This window comes from Branchiostoma belcheri, unplaced genomic scaffold, assembly GCF_001625305.1.
Source record: "Branchiostoma belcheri isolate BF01 breed outbred unplaced genomic scaffold, Haploidv18h27 scaffold2, whole genome shotgun sequence".
NCBI classification, from domain to species: Eukaryota; Metazoa; Chordata; class Leptocardii; order Amphioxiformes; family Branchiostomatidae; genus Branchiostoma; species Branchiostoma belcheri.
The window spans coordinates 5456886-5480198 of NW_017803490.1; the positions used below are offsets into that span (position 1 = coordinate 5456886).

The window sequence follows — 23313 nt, forward strand, 5'->3', positions numbered from 1 at the left end:
TCTGGGAACACATTCAGAACAACAATAAATACATTTCACGAAATATATGTTTATCATATTACCTCGATTTTCGATTAATCATTACTCTTAATCAACGATCTGTCTCAAATAACTTCATATATGAACTAGTTTTTTTTTCAATTATAACATTCAGGAATGATCTAAAAGAGCAATAGTGCATGTGCATCATTACTCTTTATCGACGATCTACAGCGTATACCAAATTACTTTATATAGTATATAACTATATATATATATATAGCTTTTTCGATTTTAACATCTAAAAGAGCAACAGTGCATGCTTTTTACGCGTGCTTGTCACGTGCTCGTCTAGTGTTCAGGGCATGTCCTTCAGAAGACAGTGTGAGGTTGTGCTAAACATTATATCTGCAGCGATAGATCTTGACACTTGTATACATAAAATAACTTTAGAACTTGTGCTTCGTGTTGATACACATGTACAGAAAGGTTGGGAATCGTTGTTTGTTTGTTTGTTTGTTTGTTTGTTTGTTTGTTTGTTTGTTTATTGGACGCCCCATGGGATCTAGAGAAATTCCCTATTGACGTCAAGACAAGATGAGCCTACCTGACTTGAGTCACGTCGTCAGCCGGTCTCCTTGGGGACTTCCGAATGACGTGTGTCCCCGTCATACCTTACACCTTACAGGCCCGGGGCGTGGCCGTCTCAGCTACACATGGCTGCGTTACGCGTCACCTGTAAAATATCTGTTCGAATTATCTCAAAATTTCAAGAGCATCGAATGCAGTATTTAAAAAAAAAATATCCTGGATGAGGAAAACAGTCTGATATCGACATTTACTGCCATTTCTTAGCACATTTCTTAGCATCAAAGTTTTATACTGGACGCGTTTAAAATAGCCCCAAAACATGTTACGTGAGGAATTCCTTTATTTTTGGGTAACCGTCCATAAATAGCTAGAACCATACCAGCTGATAATACAAAACAAGCAACAGTTTCCGTCAGCGACATCCCATTTTTGCCTCACAGATATCAGTGGTATGGAAAAGTTTTTATTAAACCCTTAAACGCGTAACTCTTTTCGAGAATTTACTTTTTTGGTTTATTTCATTCAGCTCTTTTGGGAATAATTTCATTATGTTGGCAAGAGACGGTATAAGAATGTTCTTTGATTCAACTTACTAGTAACGTGGTTGCCTTGAAGAATTCGACAGTCACTGAAACGTCGGATGTGAAAATCCACTGGTTGTTGAATAATTCAATAAAGAACATTCTTATACAGTCTCTTGCCAACATAATAAAATTATTCCCAAAAGAACTGAATGAAATGAACCAAAAAAAGTACATTCTCCAAAAGAATGAGACGTTTAAGATAGCACCTTTGTCTGAGAATATATAATTTTCAATAGTACTAGTTGGAAAAATTGACGAACCTAATTCTAATCTGTTATTTCTGTTCTTGATTCTTTATTGAATATTGGACTAGTTTTGACGACAAAACCTTAGCAAGGTCACTTAAAGGTTATTAAACCCTTAAAAAGCAGCAAACTCCTTGGAAGATACTTTATACCTAATAATTACTAAGGAGGCCTTTGTCTCATGTACGTGTAGACCTCATGTAAGACCTCAAATAGACCTTGTTTGTTTGCCCAGGTTGTACATTTTCCACTTATTGACTGTTGGACCAAACTTTAGCAAGGTCACTTAAAGGTTAACGAACCCATAAAAACAGCCAACTGCTTGGACCTTATCTTACACACGGTAATTACGTAATTACTTAGGACGTCTTGTGTCTGATGTGCGTGCGTGACCAAGGGCCAGAGTTGTCCTTGCATTTTGTCCGGTCAAAGACCTCAAATAGACTCTGTTTTTCTGTTCCTAAGTTGCACATTTTACATTTAAGTATAGTCTTGTACAAAAAAAAAGGTAAGAAAAAACTTCTATTATAAGATTAGCCTTTTGTATTCGTAACTGTGTGCGGTAGTCTTGTAGAGAAGTGATAATATCTTGGGGTATTGTCTCTGCCGTCAGCGCAAATTACATGTTAGCACGTATGCACAAAGGAAAACCGGTTGGGTCAGTGTGCTGTGTCACAGATAATTCATTCTGGAAAACGGCGTATCCTGTCAGAGACTGTTCTATGGTGGCTGTATGTGTGTGTTTCTATTCTGTGCCTTTTTAAACTAAGTTTTCATTGAGCAAGAACGTTTTCTATGAGCATTTTGATAGCCAGAGTGCCCTAGAGTTGGGTGAGTACAAGAATTGCGTTTTTACTCAACAGGTGGTTGTAGATTTAAGTATTATAGAAGGCTACAGGAAACCGTATGATAAGTAGATTTATACGAATCATATACGGACAACATCGTATCCATATGTGATATATACATGAAGTAAAGTAGAGGAGAGCGAAAATTTGGTATGCAATGGTATTTCGTATACATGTATATTGCGATTGAAATAAACTAACCATCTCACGTGTTTACGTTATCATTACACGTGTTTTCGGTATAAGAATGGCCCAAATTCTACTTAAAGATACGGAATGTACAAAACTCGCCAAATGTAAGAATCTCAATAATATATACAAATACAACACATTAAGCATTACAAGAAATTATTGAATCTCTATGAAATTCCAACTAGTTGAAATACTCTATATTAACAATATATGTGGTTTGTAACACAATCGTTGAGTATTTAAAAAAAGAATTCAAGGTCTAAAATCGACAATAACAGCAGTCGACTTTAGGTCTATGTAAACTACATTTCGTAGAGGATTCAATAAGAGTAAGATTTACCCTTCCCCAGCTGAATACTGAGAATCCGTAGCTAAACTATCCCATTTTTTACCGAAGGTCAAAACTTACTGAACGAGTTTGGACGCCATTTTGGTTCGCATTTTGAAGACATGCTCTTTTGTCAGCATAATTACTTCACAGAATGAAACTTCTGACCTGGAAAAAAATTCAGCCACAAATATAGGAGAACACATAGCGAATCAAACGTATACACATAATCCTATTTATAAATTGCTAGTTAAGTTTACAGAAAAAAAGAAAGATTGTCCTTAGTAAGCATTGTAACCTGGCCCAAGATAGACGTCATTATATTGATCTTATCTTTCGCCAAGGTCTTATTTGATTGTTATCTTTGTAGAAACGCTTTTGGCAACCTTGCTTGTATTCTGGGGTGGACAGTAGAGTCAGAACAAGCAATGTTTATATCAAGAAGTGAGTGAATTGTTGCTACTCTTACTCCCATACTCGACTGAACTTTCCGACACATATACGATAAACACAGTCCAGCGTTAGTGTTACTATGTAATTATGTTCTTGGTGCTGTTTATTTGTGTTTGTGGGTGTGGAAGGTTCGCAAAGGAGTACGTTCGGATAATTATCTATTCATGAGAAGCAAAAATTTATCGGCCTGCAGGTCGCTTTTCATAGAGGTGTGGGCGTGAGGGAAGAGGTACGGGTCAGACATTTAAGATACAGTTTATATTATTTAAACTCCTAATACACATAATTTACGTATATACATGGCAAAAATACACATATTATAGGACTGATATCTTCTTTGTATATGCCATGCTACATGGGACGTGTCCATTTGTTTTGGTTGTTTCTTATTTCTGTTTGATTTCATAGTTGATGGTCAAAGTAGTTTGAGGACATTGTACATTGATTCTTTTTAATATATGCATGTTCCTTCCATCATATCTTACTTAGTACTTAGTATTTGATATGTATTCTGAAACAGATACGAGCATGCTACGTACACTGATTGTATAGTTTCTTAAAACTATGTCTTTTCTTACAGATACAAATCATCCTATACAAGAACAAAGCTCGATTGTCAAAAAACTTCTTGATCAAGATTTAAAGAAAGAAGTCAGCAGACCAGAGACGTTCTTACCTTCTTCACTCTGAAAATCATTTTTATAGCGAGAAAAAAAGGAGCAGGCCATCAAAATGAATAGAAGATGTTTCAGTTTGAGGAAAACAGTGCTTTTAGTGTGTGTGGTTGGTTGTGCCACGTTCGCGTATCATCTAGCGGCGCTGCCGTACGAGGCACACAGAGCAGATGATTCTGTGAGACAGTTTGAATCGCACGACCGTGTTCGGAGGGACGGATCCGGACAACCACAGGCCACGCGGGCGTCTATATTCTCAATTGTGGCAGATTACTTCAAGCCTACACCAGAAAACTTCCAGGCCGCTATCGAGGAACCAAATGACGTCAAGACTACACCAAAAGGACCGGATAATGACGTCATGCCTCCACCAAACGAACAGGATGACGTCAAACCTCCACTAGAAGTACCGGATGACATCAAATCTCCACCAAAAGAACCGGATGACGTCAAACCTCCACTAAAAGAATCGGATTCTGTCAAACCTCCACCAAAAGAACCGGATTCCGTTAAACCTCCACCAAAAGCGCCGCTGACGGGAGGCAAGCGAACTGCAGTCATCATCATGACCAGGATGAGAAGCGGTTCAACATTTGTGGGAGAAATCTTCAACCAACACCCTGAAGCCTTCTACGTCTTTGAGCCCATCTGGGCTCTGGAACACCACAGGAATCACACCTACAACAGTCAACACTTCCAGTACGAATGGCTCCGCAGCTTGTCCGACTGTAGATTTCAGGGGGTACAAGACATTTTAAACTACTACCTTACTGCAAAAGGCCTGGGTGTAATGGCCACTTGTAACTCTATAAATGGGCTTTGCGCAAAGTACAGAAACTACACCTCCCAGTGGCCCGGCCGATGCCCCATCCCTGACGACAAAATGGCAACTGTTGTAGGCAACGCTTGTCTATCCAAGAAATTCACAGCTATCAAGACAATACGACTTGAAGACATAGCCCCTCTTCAGAAGATTGCTCAAGACGCTGGGATAGACTTAAAGGTGATCCAGTTAGTCAGAGACCCACGTGGCGTGATCGCATCTCGACTGTCATTGGTGCATAAGAATGTATCAGTGATGACGGCTCTGCATAGCAAAGTTGACGAGAAAGAAGTTCGGGAGCTTTGCAACTGGATGACAAGAAACAGACCAACAAACCAGGGTACTAACAGTTGGCTACAAAAACATTACGCACTATTACGATACGAAGATGCTGGAAGAAATCCGCTTGGAGTCATGAAAAAACTTTACAAACTAATCGACATACCCGCTCATGAAGATGTGACAAAATGGATTCATTCTCATACCAAAACATCTAAGAAAATCAAGGAGAGAAGAGATCCTTTCGGGACAAAGAAAGATCCTAATATAACTATGAATGAATGGCGAACAAAACTCAGCTTTGAGGACGTGAAAAAGATACAGTCTATTTGTAAGGAAGCCATAGATATGTTTGGTTACCAGAATGTAGAATCAATATCGGAGCTTAGAAATAGTACGAGGAATTTTCACGGACCAAATGTGTCCTTGTTGAATATTACATGATTCAATTTAAGGGCATCCAATGCAGTTTTAGGGCTTGGAAACCCGATTTTTCAAAGTCAATATTCTAGTCACTTATCTACATACGGAGTTAAAACCACACTATCCCAATTTATAGTAACCCTCTTGGAGCAAACTACCCAAAATTCTGACGGAAAATGGTTACTTGATTAGGGCCCTTGGCCGATTTTCAGGGTACCACTCAGAAAATAAAGGGCTCATCTTGGGGCTTGTTTCTGCAGTTTTAAATACCCAAAGTATGAAATACTGATTTAAATGTGCTAATGTGAAGCAGTATGTGTCAATATCTTAAAGATTGTCTCATTTAGAATATTTCCAGTTTCGCTTCTCTGAAATCGCATTGAATGCCTTTAATGTCGTGGCATACATTCTATATTTTTATTCAGAAAATCTGTTAAGAATAACCAGATACCTCAAAATATAAACAATAAGATAGGAGAAATTATAGAATAGCATTTTTAGTCTATGCAAATTGCTAGTATCCATTTTGTCACACAAAAAGTCATAAAATGCACTGTCCTACTTTTAGTAGTAACTTCTTTAATCTAAGCCAGAAATATTGGCCAAAGTAGATTGTGACTTAGCAGGGTATGTTCTTATAAAATTTTATGGTAGTCATTGTTTTGCTAGTAACTTTAGTATAATTTTACTATTTTTTAGTATATGTTGTTTTAACAAAACACTTAGGTTTTATCCATATTACTGTTATCTCTCAGGTACAATTTGTTTACAAGTGCCATTTTGTTTATTATTATTATCAGTTGTAATTTTTAGTTGTTGTATGATGAAAACATGAGAATGGTCCTTAATAAACATAATACTCAATGGAATACAGCCACGGTAGATTTATTGAATGTACAAGTTTAAAAAGTGTAAATGTTAGTGTGAAAGAAGTGTATTTCTGCGAGTATGTAACAATGCTCTATACAACTTAGTCAAAGGGAGCATAATAAAATTCAAATTCAAATCTTATTTTTAAGTATCTACTTGTAGGTATTGTTATAAAGTTTAACTCAAATCAATCTACATATTTCTACATTGTAGAAGACAGTTCAAAAATAACATAAAACGAAACATCTTCAGAAATTGATACCTGTGTCCAAATGTAAAAAAAAGAAAACTATATAACAAATGCAGATATACACACAAACATAATTATCATAAAAAAGAACCAACATATTATACATGGTAACATGTATGTATAAATACAACGTTTAAACTACAGATTTGCCAAAATAGCACCGAACCCCTATGTTCCCATGAATTATCTGAACAAAATATTTATAATACTAAGACACTTTATATGACAATGTCTGAACCCATGTCATCTAAAATATTTGCAATATATTATGATTGCTGTGGTAGCTTTATCTTTAACAAACGTAAGATAAAAACATTGATGACTTAATTCTTACACATGTTCGAGCTGTATACAGTAATTAATGTTTTCTATTTGTTTTGTATCAAGATGCAAAAATTCATAAAAAACACACACAATACATGTTCAGAATCTTATTGTCTGATGCCAAAAAAACACTTTTTTAGTTTGTGTTCTTAGACATATAGTTCTCAACAGTCTATTCATAAAAAACACACATACATGTGTAAAATTCCTAACAAAATATGTACATAATTATGTAAATCCTATTGTCTGATGCCAAAAAACTTTTTCTCTTTCTTATTTTGTGTTCTTAGACATAGTCCAAAACAGTCCGTTCGTAAAAAAAAATACAATCATGTAGAATGTGTCAAATCTTATTGTCTGATGCCCCAAAAAACTCTCTTTCTTATTTTGTGTTCTTAGACATAGTCTGTAACAGTCTGTCCATAAGAATAACACAAGTACATGATTGTGTAGAATTTCTCTTTCTTATTTTGTGTCCATAGGCTTAGTTCGCAACAGTCCGTTGATGTCATCTTCGAACGAGTACCCAAACATGTCGAAGTCAGGTTTGAACATGCTCCAGATCACTCGCATGTCATCTAGTGGGATCACTTTGTAGTCCTCAGCTAGGAACTTCCCGCCTCGGGTCTGTTTTTTCTGGGGAAGGAAACTGTCTTTTCCGGTGATGCCCACTTTTTGGAAGAACAGGGGGAAGTCTTCAGCCAGGGTGTCAGTGTGGGCAACGAAATCGAACTTAACCTAAGAAAAAGAAATACATTTAATATTGATGAAAATTCATCCATATTGCATACAATCATACATTTTACATATTACATACATACATACACCGCGCCGCTTTTGAAACTTCGAACACCGAATTCGAATGTTGGAATTGACTCCGTTACACTTTTTATTATTTAGATACACCAAATTTTGGCATTTTGCATTGAAATTTCTGTTTTCTTGGGTGGGTATGACATAAATAAAATACTACACAGTGTATTCTGCATCACCCTCGGTCCCAGCCCTCCCGCGGATCGGATCTCTCGAAATACACTGTGTAGTATTCTATATTTTCTTACATACACAGTAATGCATTTTACATGCATACATAAATACATGCATACAGTCATACATTTTACATGCATACATACATACATGCATACATACACGTACAAGTTTCAAGTTTATTTAGTAGTATTCTAAGTAAGTCAAGTTTAGTTTGTAGTATTCTATATTCACTAACATTCAAACATTTTACATACATACAGTAATGCAGTTTACAAGCATACATACATACATGCATAAAGTCATACATTTTATATGCATACATATAACATACATATATCTTTACATTGTATATTTACCTGACAAGGGCTGCACAGCTTGTATGCGGGTTCCCAGTGTGCATTGTGCCACTTCTTCTTGTCCATGGACACGGCCTTCAGGAAGGCTTTAAACGGGACGTCTCTGATGGCGTCATACTCATCAGTCTGTAACAGGAATAAATCGTCATTGAAGAATTAGTCGCCAGGGCTTGAAATTCATTTTTGGGACTAGGTGCACCCAACCTGAAAAAATAGGTGCACAAAAAAGTTTTTGGGTGCACCATATGAAACCTAATTACAGATCTTACTGCTCCTCTTCTGAATGTGAAATCGGAGCTAACTTCAAACTCTTGCAGACAAAATTTGCATGCACAGCTCCAAATTTGGGTGCACTAAGGTGCACGACAATGCACACAGTATTTCGAGCCCTGTAATCGCAGATGGTTATGAAAAATGGCAACTGAAGCTAATACACTTTTTTTATAGTTGACACTCAGTATACACGAAAAAGACATCATGATGTTTTGAAAGAAATTGGAACTTCAAGATATACTAGTAATGAATAGGATAACAGAACTGTCAAGTAATAGGGAAATGTTTGACCTTGTTTTCGATGGTGCTCCACATGTCCTGGAACTTCTCTGTCAGAAGGTCTCGTCCGTGCACAAACTTATCTCTCCAAGCAGACAGCAATCTACAAAAAAAAACAGATCAAATATTATATAAATCAATCTACCATGGATACACAAACATACAAATGTGTTCTGTTTTAAGGAAAGAATTGACACCGAAAAGCTACTTGGATATTTTTCGTGTCACACGCAATGTACTTTTTTTGTAAAGAAACATACCGGTAGAAAGAATGCATCAAAAGATGATAAATTTCTCAAAACAACCCTACATAAAACAACTGCAGCTTGGTCCATGCTCAAATTACAATTTGCCAAACATAGTTTTGGTCACACATTTAATTCTATAAGTTGACACAACTTATGAAAGATATCAAAGTATAAACGACAAGTTCAAAATAATTAATGATATACATGTATAATGTTGATACCTTTCCAGTGGGTCTCTCACGACAATGAACTTGTAGTAGTTCCTGAGTCGATGCTCGATCTCTTCACTCGAGTACTGGTCCAGGAAGGTGAAGTTGTACTTGTGGACCTCCACAGTGTTAAGTGTGTGGTTAGTCCCCATCTCCAGGTTGTAGAACACCAGTTTGGTGGTGGTGCAGCCGGTTTTGGGGACGAAACAGTACAGGATGTTGTACTTGTCATTAACGATCAGTTGACCGAGGGTGTGCTTCGATGGATATTCCTACATGGTGGGTAAAGAAGACTTCAAGTTAGTAAAAGGGGATAAGGAAAAAAAACATAGCCCAAACCACATTTTTCATCAAAGTTCTCCTAGAATACATTTTGAATTTCATTGTTTTTTTAATTAAAATTATAATAATCTTCTTTGCCATTTTTATATAATATTATATGTCATCTCAAACATCTACAATGACCACTGCAATCTTGTACCTGAGCTACTTTCTTGTCCCTTGCCCTCACCCTTATTTATCAAACATTCTTCTCATTTGTCCTAGCCTCTCTGGATAGGTTTTCATCAAGAGGTAGTGTAAATAGCCAATACAAAGTTCCATGATTTACACTTGAACTACAATGTAAAAACTAGAAATTTAAAGTAATATTTTCAAAGCAAATGCAGAATGTTTACCTTCTCATATGGTCTGCTCTGTTAATTCTTACTCAAACACATTCATATATGGCCTAAATCCCTCCTACTATAAAATTGCAACATGATGTAACCCAACACTAGTTACCATGGTGACAGACGCCACAGTCATTGACCTTTTTGGTTTGGAGAAGAAGAGGCAGTAGAAGAAACAGAGGAAAAACAATATGTTTTCCTTTGGTAAACATAAAAACATACATGTAGACAAGAGGAGTTATAACTTATATTATATATAACTAATATATAACTTATAAACTCACATTGCTTTTCTCTGGATATCTTTTGCAGTAGTCGTTCAACACCGACATCCTCTTGGCCTGTACATGCTCCACATCTTCATCCTCATCACTCTCCTCACTTTCAGCTAGTGGGGAACAACAACAACTTTGTCAGTCATAAGGTTCAAAACAATGGTTACAAACCAAGGTAACTGTCACACAAGCAACTGGATAGATTTTGACAACACTCAGTGACTTTCTCAGTGACGAAATATAGTAGCCTGGTTACCACACCTATTTTAGCTCCAGAGTACTAGTCTTTATCCACTCATTCAGGAGCTAAAATAACCAGGCTAGAAATGTAGTGGATGAAACCTAAAATGTCTAACCATTTTTAAAATCTACCCAGTTGCTTGAGTGACTGTTACCTAAGTAGTATAGTCTAGTAATACTATGTCATTCCTAACAGTTTAGAGTTTTATTCAGAAAATAAGCCTCACAGCATGTACATGAACAATAAGCTGAATTACACTAATTTGTACAATCATAATGTGGCATTACATACAAAAACAGAGAAAACATAAGCAAAGCTATACAAAATGCCTCACTATGGACAAGAATGCCCTTGAACAGTGTTATTGGATAGACTTGTTATGCATCCTCGGATGTCTAACCCTCATCATTGAATGTTTACCAACATTCATTAAATTTACACACTACTTAGCATCAGACAATGATGAAATGAAACCTTTAAACACTTGAACTACAACTTGCCATTGATAAAATGTCTACAAGTACTACCATACCTGGTGCAAGCTTGACAGGGGGATCTTCTTTTTGGTTGATATCTTTCTCACAGTTGGTTCCTATCCATCCTTCTTGACACTCACAGGTGTAGCTGTTCACACCGTCAAAACACTTGCCATGATGGCAGGGATTCGAGTTGCATTCGTTCAACTCTATTGAAGAAAAAAAAATAGTAAAAAACTAAAGTATTAGTAAACACAAATCACAATCAGAGAACTAACTTCAATAGAAACAGCTATAGAAACGTTAAATGGAGGTCCCATGTTTGGGGAGAGCCACACCCCACTCAAGATCCGACACCACACTTATTGAAAAAGAGTAGGGGACCTTCTCGGTGTGGGTCGTCATAGTCCAGTCTTACGCAGCTTGTACTTACATGTACAAAACTGGTGTGTTACACCTGAAGGCAGTTTACCAGTTATGCGAAACAAAACTTACCCCAAGAGCAGGTAGGTCCAGACCACCCTTCATCACATATACAGATGGGTCTGTCAAACCTCACGATACAGAATCCGTGGTCACAGCGATCATTGGCTGCACACAGATCTAAAAAAAAAAAACATGACTGTTGATAAGATATTTCAACACTAGAATATGTCAGATTTTTTTTTATGCTTTCAACAAAAAAAGATAGTATTATACATTTTTATACCTTGGTGTCTTTTTTCCTTTTAAATATAAAATCTAGCAAAAGTTCTTTGAACTATACTTTTCTATCGATAAAAGTTCCCACATGCCTAATAAAACAACACCTAAATTTTGCAAGAAACCTTTAAAAGTTAGATCTCTCAGATCAACTGAGCAATTTCTATCATCATGGTATACATGTAGGAGAATCGGCAAGCAATACTCAATGGCAATCATTTCAAATTTGTATGTTTCCTTTATCTTAGTATCAACATGTTACATGTTTGAATGTACACTTGGAAAAATGATGAGGCACCAAGACTAATTATTTCTATGAAACAGTAATAAGCACAGTCATAATAATATCCCAAGCATCAATATTTTCTTCAAATATTTTTTTTTCTTTTCATGAGAAGTTTTAGGATCATTATTGACTTCACCAGTCCTCAGAGTCTGGTCTTTTGTTATACCATTTTTACATTATAGTTATATACGCTTTTTATGATTTACAACAATTATGGCATTCTTTGATACATCGAAAAGTAATAAATAAATGAAAAGACTAATAAACATACCTCTTTTCTGTTCTGAATCACTTTGTTCAGAATTCCCTCTGGGATGATGCACATGTTCAGGTTCAAATCTCTTGTACAGATAGAGATAGCAAAAACCCATCGTAGCCACTACAGTTAGAAAGGCACCTGTTTTCCTCATCATTATTTGTGACTAGAGATCCAGAGGGATCAATAATATGTAGTGGTGGTGGTGTCTCCTTTTTTTGGTGACTCCTTGCCTAGAATAAGATTGACCAGAACACTCAAGGTTAGGAACTTAGCACTCACAAAGAGCATATTCATATTTCACATTTGAGAGGAAACTATTTAAGTTGCAGACAATTCTGAACTGAGAAGATCATATCTGAGAAGATAGCTTTAAACAAAGTCTAGAGCTAGAAGTTCAAGGGTTAGGTGTAACAAGTCGATCGGTGTGATATAGCCAGCTGCCGCCGCGCCGCGTGCCTGCAAAGCTGGTGTGTTACACCGAAAGGCAGTTATACCGGCTATACAGATACAAATACAATTCAAACTGTCTTAAAACCGGAACTATGGTCTGTTGTACATTGTGTTTTGGGATCATAATTTAATACAGACAACTCTTCATTGTGTGTACACATACATGCGATGCACATACAAATTAATAACCAGCAAACCTATTTTTCTGAGACAGAAGCAATGCCGAAGGTCATACGATTTAGAAACATGCTGCAAAATTGCAAAAAAAAGAGCATCTGATTCAATATACATGTAAAATACTGTTTCTCCAGTTTACAAAATTAATGTTAAATGACGTTTTTGGTAATTCAGAAGTGGATTGTATCTTTAACAATATGTCTATGATGGTTAGAAATCCAGGTAGGGTATTATAGATACAAATTAAATCAAATGGTCAACTGGATAAATTCTATAGCAGCTACATGTAAACAATCTTTTCTCAGTCACAGATAAAAGATATGCTCTCTGACATATTTGACTCTAGACATACAAAAGCAAAAGTTCCAAGTACTGTGCATCTAAGTGTAGTTTGTTGTGAAATCTAAAGGTAGGGCAAGACAAACCATCTTAGGACAAGGTTAACGCATGGTGTCAGCCATTTTGAATTCTATCAATATCAACATTTCAGCACAAAGTACCAAGTAGCTGCAAGTTGTACTCACCCAATTTTCCTCAGTCTTGCAAAAACAGGTCTCTTGTCCAAAATCTCTCAGTAACTCCTGCAAACTCTGTTCAAAAACGTGTGGAGAGTCTAAAAACAACAAGACTATCGCACATAGTGGCAGCTAGCTGTTTTTTTGTGTGATGTCAGAGAAGAAAAACTGGTTTATCGACTAGTCCTGACTACCTAGAATGGTAGTCTGGTGGTTCTGAATGGGTCCTGACATAATTATAGTCTGCACGGTAACGATGGGTCAAAGTTTGTCTTGTTACTCAGTTTTAGACAGACTACAAGACTTGTATAGAATACATAATGACTTGTCACCACCTCTGCATGGGGATAAATACATGTATTAAAGACAGTCACTGTATACTATAGATATTAGAAACTCCTCCAATGATTGTAGAAATTCATACATGTACCTATCCCATACTAGCAACCCACTCTTGTATTAGTTAGGTTAGCCTTTAAGTTATGAAAGTGTAGTTAATATGTACTTAGTAGATGCCATACATGTGTACGTTGCACCCTGTATAATTGTTATGCAATAAAGTTATTTTTTAGTATTTTTATTATTGTTATTATTGTATTCTAGGAGAAAACAGCCATGATAGCAAATGCCACAGTCCAGTTTAAAGTGAAGATTATGTAAAAAAAAGTTTCTCAATGCTTTGTCAAGTATTTAGGATCAATAAGTATCAAAGTATTTGTTTATTTTTGTTTAAAAAATTTAATACTTTATGCTACGTAAGTCAGTTAAATATGTATGACATATAAAAATGATCATACGTTGAAAAAAGTGTCTTAATCTGCATATCAAAAAGCAGTGCGTACTGTAACAGCTTACATGTGCGCTACACTTTTTAACTGAAATGAAATACATGTAAAGTTAAACATAATGGATAGTTTCACAAGTAACACTATAGAGTCAATGAAAAATATCACATTGTGACATTTCAAATACTGTTTTTTAATGTCTCTCATTTGTGGCAAGGCTATGCAAAGGTGTGTTACATGACTGTAAGTTACATTTCTAATGCATGTTTTTCTAGTTTACACTAGAAATTTGGAAAAATGTAAATACAATACCTGGAAAAAGGTATCTATATGAGTATTACGAGACCACTTGTTTCAATGTAAATCAACACAAAAGTCATATACATTTTGTAAATACTGTATGTGTGAATCAAGTTTCAGCATCACTGAAGACAGTGAAAAATGACCAGTAAATAATGTATTATTTTAGCTGTAACGTTTACTATCACAAGACAGCGGAATTTTGCAGGACACATTCACAACAATTTGCTGTGTCACAAAAAAAAGTATCTGGACCCTAGACAACATTTGCATGCTATATACTTTAGTCACTCTTTACATATGTGTCCTTTTTCAATGTTTCCCATATATTCTTGTCATTGAAAATGGACGTGTAAGAAAGTTATTCTACATTCTGAATACACCAAACTGTGTTTTCTCTATGGGAGCGTTCAGAGCTGCACTCAGACTCAGACCTAGGACAGTCCTGGTGTCAGCTGGGTCTATAACTCCATCATCCCAGAGTCTGAAAAACACAAACAAATGCATAATGTTTACCTTCATGCACATATGGTCTACTCAAACACATTCATATATACATGTATGGTGACAGGAGTCTAAATCTCTCCTGCTATAAAATTGAAACATGATGTAACCCAACACTAGTTACCATGGTGACAGACGTGTGGTTCAGGTCATTGACCTTATTGGTTTGGAGAAGAGGAGGAAGAAGAAACAGAGCAAAAAAAATATGTTTTCCTTCGGTAAACATAAAAATTACGGCATAATCGTTTGAGATTGCACAGCTTACAAACTGTACCACCGTAGAACACATTGGCAGAACGTAGGGCTGCTTTGCAAAACCCGTAAGATTATTTTGTTGATTCTTGGATTTTTTTCAGAAAAAATATGAAATGACAGGGCAAAAATAAATAAAAACATACCTGGCACTGGAGAAGTATGGATGACCTTCAATCTCAAACCTCTTGATGATTGGGTCCATCAAGGCTTTCTCTTCTTCAGCTGTGAACTGTAGAAAAAGACAAAATAAATCACTCGCTTAAAGTACCTTACCTCTTCCCTCATAACTTTCAGCTTTCATAAATAAAGAATGGTTCAAATAAACAAACAAACCTGGCTTTCCACAACAAGGATACATCTACCATTTTTTAATTACGAGCAATTAACTACAGAAAATGTCTTCTAACTTTGTAAGTTAAAACTGTTGTCATGTTGCAGTGTTGTGAACATTGTATTCGAGTTCACACACCTCTTTCCCCTCCCGTCTTCTCTGTTCTTTACTGATGGTGGCCAGGACGTTAGCAGCCTGCTCTCCTCCCATCACTGAGATACGGGAGTTGGGCCACATGTACAGGAACCTGGGACTGAGAACATAAAGGTCAGAGGTCAAGGATTGGTCTCAACAGAGCCACAAAAAGGTCAGAGGTCAGGGATTGGTCACATGTACAGAAACCTGGGACTAAGAAAAGAGCCATACAAAGGTCAGAGGTCAAAGTTGGGCCACATGTACAGGAACCTGGGACTGAGAACACAACCACACAAAGGTCAGAGGTCAGGGATAGGACACATGTACAGGAACCTGCGACTGAGAACACAACCACACAAAGGTTACAGGTCAGGGATTGGTCTCAACCACAAAAAGGTCAGAGGTCAGAGTTGGGTCACGTGCAGGAACCTGGGACTGAGAATAGAGCCACACATGGTCACAGGTCAGAGATGAGTGGGTCATTATTCCTCCAGTAGGCCAGAAAATTTGGTGAGTTATAATTTTCTGTGATGGACCAGAAATTGTCTCTCTCAAAAACCCCAAAAACAAAAAAAAACTGTTCTAGTTTAAGGGTAGATTAACAGTTTTGTGATCAAATTTACCCATAAGCCCTGCCACACATCCCATAGTTCCCTGCTCCGTACGACCCTCCGATGATGACAGTGAGTTTGGGGACCTTGGCGCAGGACACGGCGGTCACCATCTTAGCTCCGTCTTTTGCTATCCCACCAGCCTCCGCATCCTTACCCACCATGAAACCTGCAAGACAACACAGCATACAAACTCAATGACGAGTTGAACAATAAAGTTCTTTTCTTTCTTTAAACTTGAAACTTTTGGCGCAATACAAAAAGTTCTCTCACCTACAGCTTTTGACCAGTCACTCTGGTCTTCCTCAGTAAACAGACCCAGTAAGGCTTGTCACTTTTATTCACAACTATTTTTTACGTTAGCCGACGTTTTGACTGACTGGTTCCTTGTGCACTGTTACAGTAACAATGCAGTTGTTGGTTATGCTTGGGACTGCATTGTTAGTAATATTACAGTAACACCTAGCTCCAGTGCACAGTAAAAAAAGTCATATTCGCCCTGATGAAGATGACAGACGGTCATCAAAACATTGGCTCATCTATTCAATCCTTCAATCATTTTTAAGTGGCCTTTTTTAAAACTCACCCTACACCATACATGTAACTGACAACTGTCTTAAATCTTTATGCGTCTTCTTGGTTTTTTTAATAATAAAATGTCATTGGTTTAGGAGAACTGTAAAAGAGAAACCAACCTGTGATGTTCTGAAGGAAGATCAGTGGAATGCCTCTTTTACAGCACAGTTCAATAAAGTGTGTTCCCTGCAAGAAGAGAGACCTTTCTGTTATAAAGTTTATAATACAAATAATATACATACATGTAAATATAAATAGTATAATCATACATTTATGATATTCAAGATTTTGGATACATCGATCACACCACTGTGCACTAACTATGCATTGGAGGAGATGAAAAGAACTAAAAACTGAAGTTATGAAATAAAGACTGAGCTTTAACTTCCAACACTAAATACAGAATTGGGACTTACCCCAAATTTTCGGTTGACTCTATCAACCTTGTTCACGGAATGGACCCGTCTACTCTTGGAACGTGACACGTGATCGTAGTAGCGGGTCATACGTGCCAGAAGTTAAAGTTCAGTCTTTATTTCATAATGATTTGTACCAACACAGATGAACTTTCATGCTAAAAACATAAGTGTTTATGAGTGTTTTAAAAGATTACTTGATATACATACCTTAAGTGCTGACTCTGAGAATAGGACACCATTATTACCAATAATTCCCACAGGGTATCCATACAGTCTGGCAAAACCTGTATACAAACAATGTCAAAACTTCAACTGAGATAATCCACTTAAAAAGTAAGTGCAATGTATTCAAAATTCTGCATGACTAAATTTTTTTCAGCTAGAATACAGAATACTGTATCTAATTTCTTTATTTCTTTAAGTAGATCTATATCTTGCCACCCTTGTTATTATTGAAAAACCTCACCTGTTACTAACGTGTCTCCATACATGGCCTTGAACTCATCAAACTTACTGCCATCCACTATTCTCGCAATCACCTGTAGCAGGTAAAACATATGGCAAGCTCTTCAGAGGTATTACATGTACATAATATCAAACTGATATCTACTTTTAACATTAACAATAATGTTATTCTTTTCTAAAAAGGTTATTTTCCTCCAACAACGCAATAATCCGTCGCTTAGGAATTCATTCTTTCGGAAGACCTACCATTTATTATACTTTTAGGTTTCTTCCTGTATTATTTGTATGTCTGTATAGTTTTTGTATTATTTTAATGATGTATTGTACATGTGTTATATGGGTTTTTACCTGAAATAAAGAATGAATAAATGCTATAAGTTACATGTATCAAGACTAACACTAAACTATTTCATATACAACATGTAGGTGGTTTACATGACAATATCAAAAATGGTTAGAATATGTCCTGGAGTCTGTTATTATTGGTGAGATGCTTGGATGCTTATAGAAAGTTAAAAGTAAAACTAAATTTACCATTTAAGATACTGATTCTGAAGATATCACAACTGTGGACTGCATAATATTATTATATAATAACTAATAATATTAGACAAGACTCACTTGTCTGACATCGAATGTTTTCTTGAGGTTGGCTCCCACAATTCCATACAGTTCATCAGCTGCGTACAGAGGCTCTTCTGGTTCTGTAATTGTCACCTAGAGAAGCATAAAGAAAATTCAGAAAAGAATAAACTGGTTCTGGAAAATTAAGCCAGGAAATGTAAAAAAAACAACAGTATATCGACTAGGTGGAAAAAATTTTTCCTATACTCAATATACATTATTATATACAAGCGACTCGACAATTATTCTTTTCCCCTAAATAACTAGGTACTTACACTCGGAGACTTGGTGTAGTTGAGATTACCCACAATCCTCCTGGCTATGTGCAAAGCATGCTGGTCATCCAGGGCGTAGTGATCTGTTACTCCAGATTTGCTGCAAAGGAAAAAAAAGAGTCCACATGTCGGAAAAATGAAACCACAATTTTGACTTATCTTCCAAAACAATCTAACCAAACTCCAAGATCATGCATGTACAATGTATATAAACATACCATACTGTAATAGTGTAATTGTAAAGTTCCAACCCATATACTTCTAGTGGTCTGACTATACTACAAATGAATATCTTAGAAAAGTTTCAAAAATTTACCTGCAATGTAGGTCTGCTCCACCAAGCTCCTCAGCTGACACTACTTCTCCTGTGGCTGCTTGGACCTAAGGAGGGTTGGAGAAATAAAATGATTAGAATTCCTCTTTCCATGTAAAATCTTTCATTATGAGATGACTTCTTTAAAGTAGTGTCTAGAGTAAGAACACCACAGAAGGATGGACTGATGGACAGTTGGACGGTTGGATGGATGGATGGATGGATGGATGGATGGATGGATGGATGGATGGATGGATGGATGGATGGATGGATGGATGGATGGATGGATGGATGGATGGATGGATGGATGGATGGATGGATGGATGGATGGATGGATGGATGGATGGATGGATGGATGGATGGATGGATGGATGGATGGATGGATGGATGGACGGACGAATGGACGGACGGACGGATGGACGAATGAACAGACAAATGAATGAACAAAGAAACAAATGAACGAATATCTTAAGACTGTTACCAGAGGAGGTCCTCCGAGGAAGATGGTTCCCTGTCTCCTGACGATGACACTCTCGTCTGCCATGGCTGGTACATACGCACCTCCTGCTGTACACGAACCCAGAACTACAGCAATCTGGGAGGGGAGGGGATCAGTAAAACAATCAGGAAAGTTTCAGTATACTGTAGATCATACATGTATTTCCAGTAGCAAAAGTTTGTGGTCTGACAAAAATGGACATGTTTGCAGAATTATATGTTCATGGTGGCAGATACAGAAGAAAGAAAGCTGGCATATCATTTGCTTTCAGTAATGATAAATTTGCACTTCACACTGCTTTCCTCATGCTACTTACAATGTAGGTGTAAAATGGGCCCCTGACTTCAGTTGGGAAGGTAAAAGGCAGTGGAAGGTGAGGAATGGGCTCCACCTTCCAACACTGTGCACAATTTAATGGTTTAACAACCCGTACCAATTGCCCCTATGGCCTGAAAAAGGCTATTGGACTACCTTTACCATCATTTCCTTAACAAATCATTATCACACTGCAGATCATTTTACCTGAGGAATCCCGTTGGAGGACATGTTTGCCTGGTTGTAGAAGATCCGCCCAAAATGGTCCCTGTCTGGGAACACGTCTGCCTGACGGGGCAAGTTGGCACCGCCTGAGTCAACTGGAAATTAATAACATTATCATTAATATATTTGGAATTTTTAAAAAGCATTTTGACTTCATTCCTCATAGTTGTTGTTTCTTTATCTTTTTGAAATTACAGATAGAAATGGCCAGATAAAGTTAAGTAAGTAAAATTTACTTCAGGTAATCAAAATGAATGCTGTGATTGGTTAAGCCAGGTCAGGTGACCAAGATGGCAGCTTCCACAGATAGTTTTGTTTTACTCGCCATTTATGGAAGCGGCCATCTTGGTCCCTTGGTGATCAGTAGATAAAAACTAACCTAGGTAAATACAGGGCAGCCTGTTGAGTTGAGCAATCTCCTGGGCTCTGAGATGTTTCTTGACAGTGATTGGATAATAAGATCCTCCCTTCACAGTGGCATCATTGGCAACAACCATACACTCAACCCTGTACAAAACACATACATGTTAGGTTCACCAACAATCACAAGCAATGAGATAAATACCCTTTACAATTCTTTTTTTTTACATTTACTGAATGCTTGTGAACTTTGACTTTTCCAGTGCAGGACAGAAAAAAAATTAGGCTTCCATCACATACGAACCATGGTAAGTTTTTGTCCAATATTATAATACATAGGATTTGTGCATGGGTTATTTGTGTAACTTACCCTGACACCCTTCCAATACCAGTAATGATCCCCCCGGCTGGCACCTCCTCCTCTCCATACAGTTTATATGCAGCTAACTGGGACAGCTCCAGGAACGGAGATCTGGTAATGATAGAAAACTTTATTGTTTTTTCTTTTAAAAAGATAATAAAAGCAGTTGCACTTTATTAGTCTTGAAGTTTTGTTCTTTCATAGTTGTTACCACACATTGTACCCTGTATGGTTTTCAAGCAATAAACGTTATTTATTCTTTCATTCATGTATGGGAAAATGTTATTTGCTTTAGAACTCCATCTATATTAGGTGGTAGTGCAATCGAGCTTCCAACTGCATATGTTTTTAGCTCACTACAATCTCTGACAAAATATCACATTTTGTTCCAACTACAAAGCATGCCCTTTTTTTTTTACATTCACAATATATTTGTGACTTTAAATGATGGGACAGAAAAATGTTTCAGAGTACCCTGGGTCCAAGAGTGAGTTGATTCTTTCCCTGGGAAGGAGTTTTCCCCGTGAGGTGTGGCGTTGGATGGCCTTCTCCCCGCCGCCCTGTGTGATGTTCCCTACCAACTGTCTCAGGTCTGTCACCAGGCTCTGCATCTTATCATAATTATCCTGAAATGTGATGGCATAATAGATATCATATGGGTAATAGGGAGGTTCACAATTCACATTCTCTGTGTGATCCATTGTGGTTTCATTGGAATGTGTGAAGTAACAACATCTAGCATTCAGCTCAGAACCAAGAGGTCCTGGGTTCGAATCCTGCTATGTCACCAACCTTGCCCTTGGGAAAGGCACTTTACACGACTTTCGCAAAGGTACGAAAGTAACGGGTTCCTTACTGGGCGCCCAGTACGGAAACCGTGGAGAAAATAGCGTCGATACTCGGCGCCCAGTTCTGAAGAAAGCTCTAAACTGGAATTCCAGTTCGGAACGGCGTTATTCCAGTACTGAAGCTTCGTCAGAACTGGAAGTTCAGAACTGAATCTTGTTTCGGAACTCGTTTTCCAGACCTGAACGCCCGTCGGTACTCGGACCCCAGTACTGTGTTGCGTCCCGGCTACAGGAAGGCTGGTTCAAAGGTCATTCAGTACTGGTTACCCAGTTCGGAGATCATTCAGTACTTGAAAGCCGAGTGTCGATGTACCTAAGTAACGGGTTCCGTACTGGATTGACCAGTAAAAAGTGACTCTACAGTACTGGAAGCCGAGTTTTCAAATTATTTCTGAACTGGGCTTCCTGTTCTCACGTTCTAATTGTACTGGGATGTTCCAGTACTGAATACGATATGTCTCAATACAGTAGTAGAAGTAGCCTTGCTGACATCACCGACGTATAAACTAGTATTGGTCTATAATACTAGATACTTGAATAAAAACTGACTCAATTTTTGAGATATTGTATTTATTTGTGGTCGAGATTTTGTGATTATGATATACCCCTTTTGTGATTCTTTTTTATCCGTGCGCTTTTTTAACAATCCAGTAGTATTGGTCTATAATACTATAAACTAGAATAAAAACTGACTCAATTTTTGAGATACATGTATTGCATTTTAATTTAATATGGGGGCCCGCAAGCCCTTTTCCGTAGAGCGTAATCATTTGGTAATCGGCCGTTTTAATTCTACGTAGAGCGTAGACGGACTCAACGTAGAGCGTAATTGGCGCATTTAGCGTAGAGCGTAATGCGTTGTAGCTATGAAAAGGGCCGGGGTTTCGTTGAGGTCGCTTGCGTTGTCAGTTCTGAGCTGAGCTGAGGATCTCACGCTGAAACTCGGAAGGAACGTTCAGTTCTCGGTTTCCAGAACTGATTCAGAGTTTTCCAGTTCTGAAGTCGCCTCAGATCTGGACGCCCAGTTCTGACAGAACTTCCGAACTGGAAGTTCAGTTCGGAAGGCACCTTCAGTACTGAACACCGAGTACTGAGGGAGGAACCCGTTACTTATGTACTTTTGCTCATACGACTTTCCTCACTTCACTCAGGTGAAAAGAAGTATGCCAGAATGATCATACCATGATCATGGGAATTAAAAGGAAAAGTCCTTGGGAAAAGTTAGTCTAAGACTAGACTAGCGTTGATGAACAAAGAACTTCATACCAAGGAGGTCCATACTAAGTAACTAACCGTATATTCACAACCACTTATAAAAATCAATAAATTAAGAGCGTTACAGTTACTTCAAAGATTTTAAAAGGCCTTAAATGTTGTTAACTCTAGTAAACGAGACTTAGAGCAGTTGGGGGAGGGGGGCAAATCTCTAAGACTTTCCATCCACAAAACTGACCTGGTATTCCGCTGAGTTAGTGTCGGGTTTTGAGCCTATAACCGGCAGTGAAGCGGTCTGGAACATTCTCCATCTTGTCCTTGTCATGTCCTTCACCAGCCGACTGCCGAAACTCCTGCAGACGTTCATGTTGGAGGCTCTACGAGGACAAAAATTTCCGAAAATTTGGTAACCCACCAAAATTTTATCACACGTCCGCCATATGCATGACCTGGGTATGACCTCTCTATTGACATGCAGATTTTGGCGGGAAAATGATTAAATTTGTGTGCTATATTTGCGTAAAATGAATATTGTAATGTTTATAAACGTTTATTGAGGTCATCTTATACTAATTTTTAAAAAACATACATTTTTTAGTATGCACGTGATTGGCCACACCACTGCCA

The 23313-nt window shown here is 37.5% G+C and overlaps 3 protein-coding genes across 3 annotated transcripts; 1 reads left to right on the plus strand and 2 right to left on the minus strand.

The window, feature by feature from the left end:
• The first annotated feature begins 3783 nt into the window (after window positions 1-3783).
• LOC109468950 (carbohydrate sulfotransferase 1-like) lies at window positions 3784-5699 on the plus strand. The gene has a single exon (XM_019767323.1). It carries the CDS (start codon window positions 3953-3955, stop codon window positions 5438-5440), a length of 1488 nt encoding a protein of 495 aa, XP_019622882.1. The 5' UTR covers window positions 3784-3952; the 3' UTR covers window positions 5441-5699.
• Window positions 5700-6288: 589 nt separating this feature from the next.
• LOC109468952 (carbohydrate sulfotransferase 11-like) lies at window positions 6289-13461 on the minus strand. Its single transcript, XM_019767324.1, has 9 exons — window positions 13280-13461; window positions 12162-12358; window positions 11377-11484; window positions 10938-11090; window positions 10174-10280; window positions 9231-9490; window positions 8774-8864; window positions 8210-8335; window positions 6289-7601 (listed from the first exon to the last, which is right to left on the minus strand). Exons 2-9 carry the CDS (start codon window positions 12280-12282, stop codon window positions 7329-7331), a joined length of 1239 nt encoding a protein of 412 aa, XP_019622883.1. The 5' UTR covers window positions 12283-12358; window positions 13280-13461; the 3' UTR covers window positions 6289-7328.
• A 1037-nt stretch (window positions 13462-14498) lies between these two features.
• Window positions 14499-23164, minus strand: LOC109469002 (methylcrotonoyl-CoA carboxylase beta chain, mitochondrial-like). The gene is made up of 16 exons (XM_019767390.1): window positions 22925-23164; window positions 21098-21249; window positions 20633-20734; window positions 20282-20409; window positions 19885-19997; window positions 19345-19458; window positions 18867-18931; window positions 18551-18650; window positions 18273-18368; window positions 17653-17725; window positions 17394-17470; window positions 16887-16953; window positions 16204-16360; window positions 15584-15698; window positions 15258-15343; window positions 14499-14839 (listed from the first exon to the last, which is right to left on the minus strand). The coding sequence occupies exons 1-16, from the start codon at window positions 23051-23053 to the stop codon at window positions 14722-14724; spliced, it is 1692 nt and encodes a 563-aa protein (XP_019622949.1). The 5' UTR covers window positions 23054-23164; the 3' UTR covers window positions 14499-14721.
• Between the last annotated feature and the right edge of the window lie 149 nt (window positions 23165-23313).

What these genes read in the sequence shown, in the direction of transcription:
- LOC109468950 (XM_019767323.1), top strand. Translation starts at nt 3,953, where the DNA reads ATGAATAGAAGATGTTTCAGTTTGAGGAAAACAGTGCTTTTAGTGTGT.
- LOC109469002 (XM_019767390.1), bottom strand. Translation starts at nt 23,053, where the DNA reads ATGAACGTCTGCAGGAGTTTCGGCAGTCGGCTGGTGAAGGACATGACA. An exon ending in AACTCACTCTTGGACCCAGG is followed by an intron (nt 20,735 to 21,097) that starts GTACTCTGAAAC and finishes TATCATTACCAG; the next exon opens with ATCTCCGTTCCTGGAGCTGT. An exon ending in GAAGACGGGAGGGGAAAGAG is followed by an intron (nt 15,344 to 15,583) that starts GTGTGTGAACTC and finishes CTTTTTCTACAG; the next exon opens with TTCACAGCTGAAGAAGAGAA.
- LOC109468952 (XM_019767324.1), bottom strand. Translation starts at nt 12,282, where the DNA reads ATGATGAGGAAAACAGGTGCCTTTCTAACTGTAGTGGCTACGATGGGT. An exon ending in GATATCCAGAGAAAAGCAAT is followed by an intron (nt 9,491 to 10,173) that starts GTGAGTTTATAA and finishes CCCACCATGTAG; the next exon opens with GAATATCCATCGAAGCACAC. An exon ending in AGCTGTGCAGCCCTTGTCAG is followed by an intron (nt 7,602 to 8,209) that starts GTAAATATACAA and finishes TCTTTTTCTTAG; the next exon opens with GTTAAGTTCGATTTCGTTGC.